The sequence below is a fragment of the Artemia sp. Qi Xiang Cuo genome, unplaced genomic scaffold (assembly GCF_049724085.1).
Source record: "Artemia sp. Qi Xiang Cuo unplaced genomic scaffold, ASM4972408v1 HiC_scaffold_3084, whole genome shotgun sequence".
NCBI classification, from domain to species: domain Eukaryota; kingdom Metazoa; phylum Arthropoda; class Branchiopoda; order Anostraca; family Artemiidae; genus Artemia; species Artemia sp. Qi Xiang Cuo.
In genome coordinates, this window is record NW_028300479.1 from 41,164 (window position 1) to 52,464 (window position 11,301).

The 11,301-nt window shown below is 34.7% G+C and overlaps 1 protein-coding gene across 1 annotated transcript in view; it reads left to right on the forward strand.

Moving 5' to 3' along the window:
• Window positions 1-3,158: 3,158 nt before the first annotated feature.
• The window catches only part of LOC148938607 (uncharacterized), a gene marked incomplete at its 5' end in the record, with an annotated part of 27,639 nt that continues 19,496 nt past the window's right edge, over window positions 3,159-11,301 (forward strand). Inside the window, 3 exons of the mRNA XM_089107670.1 lie at window positions 3,159-3,323; window positions 5,001-5,676; window positions 5,933-6,135. Of these exons, the coding sequence (XP_088963796.1) occupies window positions 3,159-3,323; window positions 5,001-5,676; window positions 5,933-6,135 (1,044 nt within the window). The remainder of the gene's footprint in view (window positions 3,324-5,000; window positions 5,677-5,932; window positions 6,136-11,301) is intronic.

Below are 11,301 nucleotides of genomic sequence, written 5' to 3' on the forward strand. Positions count from 1 at the left end.
CTAGATGTTCAAGTAGAATTAGGTGTAGTATTATCATGTTATTCATTTAATGTAGCGTAGATAGAATGTAGTATGCCATATAGACAGCAAAATATAAAAAAAGCCTTGTAAAAAGCGAATTCAAAAAAACTTATGTAAAGGTAGAATAGCCCCAACCTTGTTGGAAATGTAAAAGTAATCAGTGTTAGATGTAGAAAAAAAATATTTAGTCTAGTAGTTAGCTTAGAACCATGAATAATCTTAGTCCGGTAGATGAATTTTAGATAGGGATGTAAAAAAAAAAGAAAAAGAAAAGTAATAGAGAAATTTTTTAGCACTCCTGATTAAGCCATAACATAAATATAGAATAATTAAGTAGAGGAAATTGTTAATAAATTGCGAACATTTTAAATCCCAAAGGCAAGCAATTACTAATGACGGGGCGTCAATAATTGATGGGAAGGGTAATATGTACCATGAGTAAAATGCGATGTATTTAAAATACCAAAATAAAGTTCCTTCTTTCTAAAGATAATTCCGTCTTCCTATAATTAAGTCAAACCTAGTTTCAAAAATGAAAAGTCCTTAATCAGCAAAGAAAAAAAATGCAGTCTTTGGATTTCGCTAAGACAGTGAGCAATAAAAAAGATGCTACGCACAATACTTCTAAGGAAGTTTAAACGATAGGAACCGTTTGAACGCCTAAATCATCAAAAATAGTTAAGAAACATTATTGGACGAAAGGTTCGCATCCCTGGACCACTTGGGCCAATTATGAGCCAGTTCTTACAGCGCAGGACTGAAGAGCTACGTTTGATAGTGGGGTAAAAATGCTTTTCGAAAAGATTCGTAACGTAGAATCAGGACCGCTTAGACAAATTTACTCGGCGTACGATTTTGGCAATTTTTTGATTGTTGTATCTCTGTCACCATCGTTGTCGTTTGAAGTGACTCACTGCTGTGCACCTAAATATGTAAGTCCCAATAAACCTATTGTTTTTACCTGTGTTTATTTCATTTTATGTGCCCGCATCTAGTCTATAAACAGGTAATTAGTTCGCAAAATCTCCAAGGACGTTCCCAGGGAATCTGATATCCAGATAGCTCGAGAAAAAAGGCCACATTTATGTGTCTACTCTATTTTCTCCCATTAATTGAGGGTGGCGCTAGCCTAGTTGACACAATCTTTCGCGCTATAAGCGGCGCAATCGGAGAACCTATAAAGTGTAAGTTCTCAGCTTTAAGGTACGATATTAGGTTCCCTGAAATGCTGAATATGACGGTGTGATTTTCATTAAGGCTCTATAACTTTTAGGGGGTCTTTCCCTCTTTTTTTGAAAATAAGCAAAATTTTCTCAGGTGCGTAACTTTTGATAGGCGCGTAACTTGACGAAACTTATATATTTGAAATCAGCGTTAAAATATGATTCTTTTGATGTATCTATTGGTATCAAAATTCCGTTTTCTACAGTTTCGGTTACCATTGAACCGGGTCGCTCCTTACTTACAGTTCGTTACCACGAACTGTTTGAAAGACGGTCTACCTCGTGAACTATATAAAGCTGCTGATCAGATTGTTGCTGCTCAGCTCAAACCACTGATTGACCAAATATGGACCAGAAAATTTCTCAAATACCTGGAAAGTTTCATTCCTTCTCCCTTTCATCAAAAAGGGTGACAAATCAAAATGTAAGATTCACCGTGGAATCACTCTCACTGATATTGTAGCAAAGTTGTTTGTCATTCTTCTCCTCTATATATGTAAACAGGCCCAAGAAGAGAGAATGAGAATAGAACAAGCTGCCTTTCGAACCGGAGGCTCTTGTACCAAGCAAATTTTTATCCTTAGGCTGCTGTTACAGCAGTGCCATAGATATGGTTTGCCGCTGATGCTTTTCTTCATCGATTTCATAGCAGCATTCAACTCAGTTGAGCCAGATGTTCTCTGGGTTGTCCTAGAACAGGATGGAATCCCTTCTCATCTTGTAGAGCTTTTGAAAGCATACTTTGAGGGCACGCAGATGAGGGTACGGGCTTATGGCGAAGCCTTACCTGAAAATTTATCTGTACACTCCCATGAGTGAAACAAGACAATGTCTTATTCTCCATCTTTTTCAACTATGTAATTGACTGGATTATAGAGAATTGTCAGCACAGATGCAGGAGTGACGGTTGGAAAAGGTGTTCAGGTCGCTGACATAGATTATGCTGATGATTTTGCCGTCGCTGAGGATGATCTACTAAAAACCCCAATGATGATGGACAAATTTGCAACCTAATTAACAAAGAATTGTTAATTGTTAAGTTTTAAATAAAAAAAAAAATTAACAAAGAGTTGTCAGTGGTGTATACTTCATTAAAACTTGGAACATATGTCTAGGTAACTTGTATATGAAATGATTTAAGTATCCTTTGGGCCATAACATATATACAAAGTAGTGAATTATATCAATACTATTTTAGAACCAAGATCTGATTCGAACTCTTGGAAAAAAGTAATCTAATGTAAAATATTCCATTGGAAACTGGATACATAGTTTGAAGTTGTAAATTGTTTTTTTTTAAAAGGTCATCTTACCAAAAATACAAAACAGATAAATAAAGTTATCATGCCTGATTTCTAGTCCAAATCTGTTTAAATTTCGTTTTACGACCCCATTAATCTCAGTAAATCAATTTGAGAATATTTGGATTTTTGCTTCGCCTAAGAAAAACAGACAAAAAGACCAATTATAGGCAACCAGTAAAACCTTTATTACAATCAGTTAAACAAACACTTACATTACTCAATTCTCTCGAAAAGCTAAAATAGATTCTTCATCAATCTTTAGAAGTAAGTATATGTGAGAATAAGAGCTATTACTGTGTGTTTAAACATTCCAATTTTATTTCAAAGCTCAAATCTGTTGTTTCCCACAGTATTATTCAGGTTTTTATTCGTTCTATGTTAGGGAATTTTCTTTACTGTTTCCTGTTTTCTTTTGCTTTATGAAAAGTATAGTTCTAAACACGATTTGTGAAAAAAAACTGAATATACATCTGATTTTATGTATACATGTGATGTCTTTATATTTACATTTTTATACATAGCCTAACTAAAAAGAAAAAGCTGTCAGATTTTCTTAGTAAGCTTTACTTTAAAATTTTTTTATGTCTGTTTAATTGAAATTTTGTTTTAGAAGTTGAAGATGCTTTACCAGGTCACAGCGAGAAGCCCTTTCATTTTCCAAACCATCTTTTGTCACCAAAATGTGAAGATGTTTCTTTTCTCAATTTACCTAGCATATCAAGCCGATGTAAATTTGAATACGACACCCATGAGTGCAAATGTTCTAACAATGAAGGTACGTCTGAAACATTGTGTTCGTGTTAATTTAAACGTATTGAATATAATTTTATTTGTCAAAAATAGGACAAAGGGACTTAATCTTAAGATGGAAGTTTTGTTTTATCTTATTGCAATGTGTAGGTGTTTGCCAAACCGTGTTTGTATTCTTTTATGAACTTTTTTAATTTTTACTGGAAAGTGGTTTGATAGGTTTAACTGTCAAACAGTTCGTGGTAACAAACTGTAAGTAAGGGCCGATCTGGCTTAGTCTTACCAATCAATGGCTAGGATCCTGAGAAAATTTTCAACATTTTCGAAAAAAGGGGAAAACGCCCCCTAATAGTCATTTAATCTTAATGAAAATCACACCATCGGATTCAGTGTATCAGAGAACTTGTTGTTGAAGTTTCAAGCTACTATCTGCAAAAATGTCGCCTTCCACTTTTCCTACCACTTTTAAATCATGCCATGAATTACATTTTCCTCCCCCCCCCCCCAGCGTAGAGTTTCCCTGGCGAAACTTCCCTGGAAACTTTCCTCCCCACAGAGAATTATCCCCGCAGAAAATACCCCGCGTAAAAAACTCGCCCCCCCCCAAAAAAAAACGCATAATTACCAGTAAACAAATACGATATGTAGACAATGGGCAAATTGCATAAATTACAGCTCTTTCCCCAAGGACTAAGGGGGCCATGTCATCCCCAAACGCTCAGTTATTGATCCTAAGACTATGCTGAATCAAATAGCTATCACAAAATTTTGGTCAGATATCTTTGGGGAAAAAAGGGGCACAGCCTAAATACTGTTTTAGTCACAGCCTAAATACTGTTTATAAAAACTTAGAAAAACGCCTAAAACAACACACAGAAGACATAACTAAAGCTTTAAATTCTAATAGTACAAATAATTCTTTTGATTCTGCTTTAAGCAGTAACATCTATGATAATCCTACCCATAAAATGCTCTTTGAAGAAACTTGCCATATTAGCAATGATTTAGGCATAAAACAGGTTGTTCGAGAGGCAATTGAAATTAAAATCAAAATAAACAGTAATATTTCTTTAAATAAGGATTTGGGGGAATACTCGCTTAATCCCCTATACACAAATTTAATTAAAAATGATTTAACTAATTATATTAAAAAACCAGTAAATAATTCCACTCAACCTGTAACGAATAGACCATCTAGGCTGGCTGCCAAGAAGGCAAGATTAACTTTAAAAGCTTGTCTTTAAGTATTTTTATTCCATTTGAATGAATAGTTCTTTTTCCACTTCGCTTGGTTTACCAGTCCTGATTGAACTTCCTTGAAGTAATGATATTAGGGCTGTTTTAAAATAAAAAAAAATAAAAATTAACTTTTCTGTTTTAATGATCGAATTTTAATGTAAGTTTTTTTTCTATAGTTTTTTTTTCTCTTCGTTTGTTTTGCTGAGGACGACCTTCGATATAGGGTCGAAATATGCATTTAAAAGTTGCGTTCTACTGTCTTGTATAAAAAAATTTCCCCGTTGTTTCTACTTATTGTTTATGAATTTTAAAAGCTATTATAATTATCACCATGAGGGAGAGAAGAGGTATCGAAAATAAAATTAGGTGTTAAAACCTATTGAAAGATATGTATTTGTTTTTAGTTTAAGATTTTAATTTTTTTGTGCTATTTGCTTAACTCTGTAGACTTTTAAAATTTTAGGTCACTTTTCACCACACGTGTCTGGACTTCCCCTTCAGGGAAATACGTCATTAGTTGTTTCCAAGAATCCATCCACAAGCAGTTTCTTAATTTCGTGTGCATCACAATCTGAAGGAAAAGTCTTAGAATATCAGAAAACAGGTTTGAAAAGTCACCTTCAAAGTAAAAACTATGAAGAATTGAAAAGATATCGAAGAACTCATGAAAAGAAAAAGACACATAAATGTGACGTATGTGATAAGACCTTTTCTTGCATGCAGTTTTTGAACCGACATGTAAGAGTGCATACGGGTGAGAAACCGTTTAAGTGTGATGTTTGTGACCGGGTTTTTCCTCAAGAATCAAGTTTGAACACCCATAAAAGAGTACATACGGGTGGAAAACCATTTAAGTGTGATGTTTGCGACCACACCTTTTTTACAGCATCACATTTGAACACCCATCAAAGAGTGCACACGGGTGAGAAGCCGTTTAAGTGTGATGTTTGTAACAATACCTTTTCTCAAGCCTCACATTTGAACCGGCACAAAAGAGTGCATACGGGTAAAAAGCCGTTTAAGTGTGATGTTTGTGAAAAAACCTTTTCCACAACATCACATTTGAACACCCATAAAAGAGTGCATACGGGTGAGCAACCGTTTAAGTGTGACGTTTGTAATAAAACCTTTTCTCAAGCATCTCAATTGAACTGGCACCAAAGAGTGCATACGGGTGTGAAATCGTTTAAGTGTGACGTTTGTGATAAAACCTTTTTTACAACATCAAATTTGAACACCCATAAGAGAGTGCATACGGGTGAGAAACCGTTTAAGTGTGACGTTTGTGAGAAAACCTTTTCTACCACATCATATTTGAACCAGCACCCGTCAAAGAGTGCATACGGGTGAGAAACCGTTTAATTGTGACGTTTGTAATAAAACCTTTTCTACAACATCAAATTTGAACACCCATAAAAGAGTGCATACGGGTGAGAAACCGTTTAAGTGTGATGTTTGTGATAAAACCTTTTCTACAGCATCACATTTGAACCGGCACAAAAGAGTGCATACGGGTGAGAAACCGTTCAAGTGTGACGTTTGTGATAAAACCTTTTCTCAAGCATCACAATTGAACCGGCACCAAAGAGTACACACAGGTGAGAAGCCTTTGAAGTGTGATGTTTTTGACCAAACCTTTTCTACAGCACCAAATTTGAACCGGTACCAAAGAATGCATATTGGTGAGAAACGTTTCATTTTAGAAACCTGAGAAGCATATTGATGAGAAACTTTTCAGTTGGAATACACATCGAAGACTGCTTGCAGGTGAGAAACCTTTCATATGTGATGAGTGTAGAAACACTTTTCTGATTTTAGCAATTTTACTGGCATTAAAGAGTGCATACAGGGGTCTAGGAAGATTGTTGTATCCTCAGTGGTTTGTGGCTATTATTCTCACAACCAATTAGTATATCGAATTAGTTTTTTCAATTTTTTTTTTTGTGTTTACTTTCTTTTGCAATTTTAGTTTCTTTAGTAATACTAACTTGCTTGATTGTTACCAATGTGCTGAATGTAAGAAATGTCTGTTTCCATCTAGGTTTTTAAATGAGCTCCATAGATTTCACTCAGGTGAAAAACCGTTTAAAGGATTATTTATGCAAGAAATGCTTGCCGTGGTTGGACTATTTGAACACGCTCAAAGAATGCATATAGGTGACAACGTTTAGATGTGACTTGTGCAAAAGGGTATTTTCATTTAAGTCAGCTCTGAATTAGCATCTAACATCCTATTCTAGAAAAAGCCTCTCAGTGTATAAACTACAACAAGACCCGTGGAAGAATATTGATTTTTATTTGAAAAAGAAAACTTGATGAAGAATTAAAGCTGTTCCACGTTGATTAATTCTCACATTTAAATTAGCACTTTGGATATTTACATAGTTTTCTGTGTTTTTTTGGCAAGTTAAGCTTGTCTTTTCATCCTATGACCAATGTGTAACCAAACAAGCCATAAAAGGCAAATCTCTATTTTCAAAAAAAAAAATCCTCTTAAATTGATAATCTCAAAAGAAACAGAAGTTTACATTGCCCTAAACTGAAATACATAATAATTAGGATTTTTAAGCAACCAAAAGCTTACACAAGAAAGCAAGATATAATTAGTTGTCAATTGTTTAATTTAGTTCCACAAAAAAAATGAAAATAATCAAGGCTAAAGAAACGGGAACCATGGATCAATTGAGACTAACAAATTTATGGCTCATTTGTCTCTTTTTCTTCTTTATAAACGATCCTCACTGGATTTCTCTGGTTTCGATTAAAAGAAGAAAAAAAGAAGGCCTAAGATAAATTTATTTATCTTTACACAATTTATTTGAGAGGGAGGGGGCCTGAAAATGATCAAAATTACGTTAACGGCCAAGATAGCTGAAATTTTGAAAAGCTGAAAGACTTGTTTATTTTTCCTACTATTTGTGTCATGATTTATATGTTCTGAACTTCGAAAAATTCGTTGTGTATGAGGGCTCTTATGCACTAAAAAGGTATTAAATGAGCAAGTCCCCTCCTCCCAAAAAATGGAATCAATTTGTCTTTTGTCATTTTTTGGTTAACGGTCTAAGAGGGGATCTGATAGAAACTTACCACTGTAAGTTTCTTTGCTAGGCATAACCAAGGGTATCCTTGTCCTCCCTAAAAAACTGGCCAAAATTAGCATTCTAAGCAGCTTGAAAGGATCCTCTAGAGTGTTTTTTTTTTGCCACAAAGACCTAAAAGAACCATATATTTGTGTCTAAAATCAGCTTTTAAATTTCATGCATTGTTTGTGAACCTTGTTTCGAGAGGAAGTCTATGTGGAAAAAAGTCCAGTGGTTATTCAGATCCCTCAAAATTTGCCTGGATTTAAAAGCCTCCTCTCCTCTTATTTCAAGTTATTACGATGTAGTTAATTTAGATGCAAGTCTAGGAAAATCCCATGTAGAAAAATTTTCAGAAACAAATGTAGCGTCTCAATAAGAGGGAGGGAGTGAGGGGGGAAACTTTGCTCTTACCAATTAAAAAGTTACAAATTTGTTCTAAACTGTATTGATTTAAAATCATTTCATGAGGCTAAAGACGTAAAATCACTAAAGCTCAAAAAACTTCTTATAAATCCTGTTTTATTTGTAATGACAATAATGCTGTCACTCTGTAAACATTAACACTCTGAGAAACAACAGATTTGAGCTTTGAAATAAAATTGGAATGTTTAAACCCACAGCAATAGCTCTTATTCTCAGATATAGTTACTTCTAAAGATTGAAGAAGAATCTATTTTAGCTTTTCGAGAGAATTGAGTGTTGTAAGTGTTTGTTTAACTGATTGTAATAAAAGTTTTACTGGTTGCCGATACTTGGTCTTTTTCTCTGTTTTTCTTATGCGATGCAAAAATCCAAATGTTCTCAAATTCATTTGCTGAGATTAATGGGGTCGTAAAACGAAATTTAAACAGATTTAGACTAAAAATGAGGCATGATAACTTTATTTATCTGTTTTGTATTTTTGGTAATATGACCTTTAAAAAAAAACAATTTGCAACTTCAAACTATGCATCCAGTTTCTAATGGAATATTTTATATTAGATTACTTTTTTCCAAGAGTTCGAATCAGATCTTGGTTCTAAAATAGTATTGATATAATTTACTGCTTTGTATATATGTTATGGCCCAAAGGATGCATAAATCATTTCATATACAAGCTACCTAGACATATGTTCCAAGTTTTAATGAAGTATACACCACTGACAACTCTTTGGTAATTTTTTTTATTTAAAACTTAACAATTAACAATTCTTTGTTAATTAGGTTGGAAATTTGTCCATCATCATTGGGGTTTTTAGTAGATCATCCTCAGTAACGGCAAAATCGTCAGCATAATCTATGTCAGCGACCTGAACACCTTTTCCAACCTTCACTCCTGCATCTGTGATGACAACTCTCTATAATCCAGTCAATTACATAGTTGAAAAAGATGGAGAATAGGACATTGTCTTGTTTCACTCCTGGGAGTGTACAGATAAATTTTCAGGTAAGGTTTCACCATAAGCCCGTACCCTCATCTGCGTGCCCTCAAAGTATGCTTTCATAGGCTCTACAAGATGAGAAGGGATTCCATCCTGTTCTAGGGCAACCAAGAGAACATCTGGCTCAATTGAGTTGAATGCTGCTATGAAATCGATGAAGAAAAGCATCAGCGGCAAACCATATCTATGGCACTTCTGTAACAGCAGCCTAGGGATAAAAATTTGCTTGGTACAAGAGCCTCCGGTTCGAAAGGCAGCTTGTTCTATTCTCATTCTCTCTTCTTGGGCCTGTTTACATATATTGAAGAGAAGAATGACAAAAAACTGCAATATCAGTGAGAGTGATTCCACCCTTTTTGATTTGTCACCCTTTTTGATGAAAGGGAGAAGGAATGAAACTTTCCAGTTATTCGAGAAATTTTCCGGTCAAGATTTGGTCAATCAGTGGTTTGAGTTGAGCAGCAACAATCTGATCAGCAGCTTTATATAGTTCACGAGGTAGACCGTCTTTCAAACAGTTCGTGGTAACGAACTGTAAGTAAGGAGCAACCCGGCTCAATGGAAACCGAAACCGTAGAAAACGGAATTTTGATACCAATAGATACATCAAAAGAATCAGATTTTAATGCTGATTTCAAATATATAAGTTTCATCAAGTGAAGCGCCTATCAAAAGTTGCGCGCCTGAGAAAAGTTGGCTGATTTTTGAAAAAAGGGGGAAATACCCCCTAAAAGTTATAGAACCTTAATGAAAATCACACCATCATATTCAGCGTATCAGAGAACCCTACTGCGGAGGTTTCAAGCTCCTATCTACGAAAATGTGGAATTTTGCATTTCTTTTGCGCGAAGAAAGATCACGGACGCGTGTTTATTTTTTGTTTTTTCCCAGGGGTGATCGTATAGACCCAGTGGTCCTAGAATATCGTGAGAGGGCTAATTCAAACAGGAATAAAGAGTTGTAGTACTCAATTTAAGAGACCAAAAAAATGGACGACAACTAGGCCTCCTCCCACACTCATTTTTCCACAAAGTCACCCAATCAAAATTTTGAGATAGCCATTTTGTTCAACATAGTCAAAAATATGATCACTATGTCTTTTAGGATTACTTAATCCACCGAGGTTCCCGAGGACATGCCTGAAAGTTATGAACTTCACCAATTGTTAAAACATAGTATTGGCTATTGGGAAGTATACAGACCTTTTCAGAGGGGATTTTTTCTGGTAGTGGGGGGAGAGTGGGTCGGGGATTATGTGGGAGGATCTTACCATGAATGAAGTTTTCTATGGGAGAAGGGACATTGCTATGAAGGGGGCGCCGGATTTCCCAGCATTATTTAAATAAAGATCAGAAATTATATATAAAAAAACAAGTTTTTTAACTGAAAGTAAGGAGCAACATCAAAACTTAAAACGACAGAAAACATTACGTATATGATTGGGTTCATCCCTTAGTCAATATCTCGCTCTTTATGCCAAAGATTATTTAGTACTTTCATAAGAGCTATTTATTCCAATTAACGGCATTTGTGATTAAGGGGTCATTTTTAAAGAATTGGAATAAAATTTGAACTTTAGCTTAAAGAGCAAGGTATTGTTTAGGGGGTGAACCCTCTAATATACGTATTAAAAATATTAGAATATAGAGGTTCGTTACGTAAGTTAATTCGTAAGTTACGTATATTTATTAATAATAAAAAACGTTCGTAAATAAAATTAAACAGGTTTCGAGAAAGCCATTTAACCAAATAAATTAAAATTAATATTAAATTTTTTTTTAATTATTCATGTGCGGTGAGCCAAAAACAAAACCTGCATTAATTAAAAAAATTTCAAAAATTCAATAAAAAAAAACAAGTTTTTTTTAACTGAAAGTAAGGAATGACGTTAAAACTTAAAACGAACAGAAATTATTCCGTATATGAAAGGGGCTGTCCCCTCCTCAACGCCATGCTCACAACTCTATTTTTCTTTAAACAATGACAAACTTTAGCGTAAAGAGCGAGGCGTTGAGGAGAGGACAGCCGCTTTAATATGCGGAATACTGTTCGTTTTAAGTTTTAACGTCGTTCCTTACTTTCAGTTAAAAAACTTGCTTTTTTATTTAATACCAGAAGACTTGTGGTTCTTCAGTGAACGAATGACTTGTTTTTATTTCATCAATATCGGAGGGTTCGAGACAAACTTTATAAGGTACTCAAAGGACCGCTGGAGGAGAAATTTGGAATTATCTGTGGACGATGTGATGAATTCAAGAGT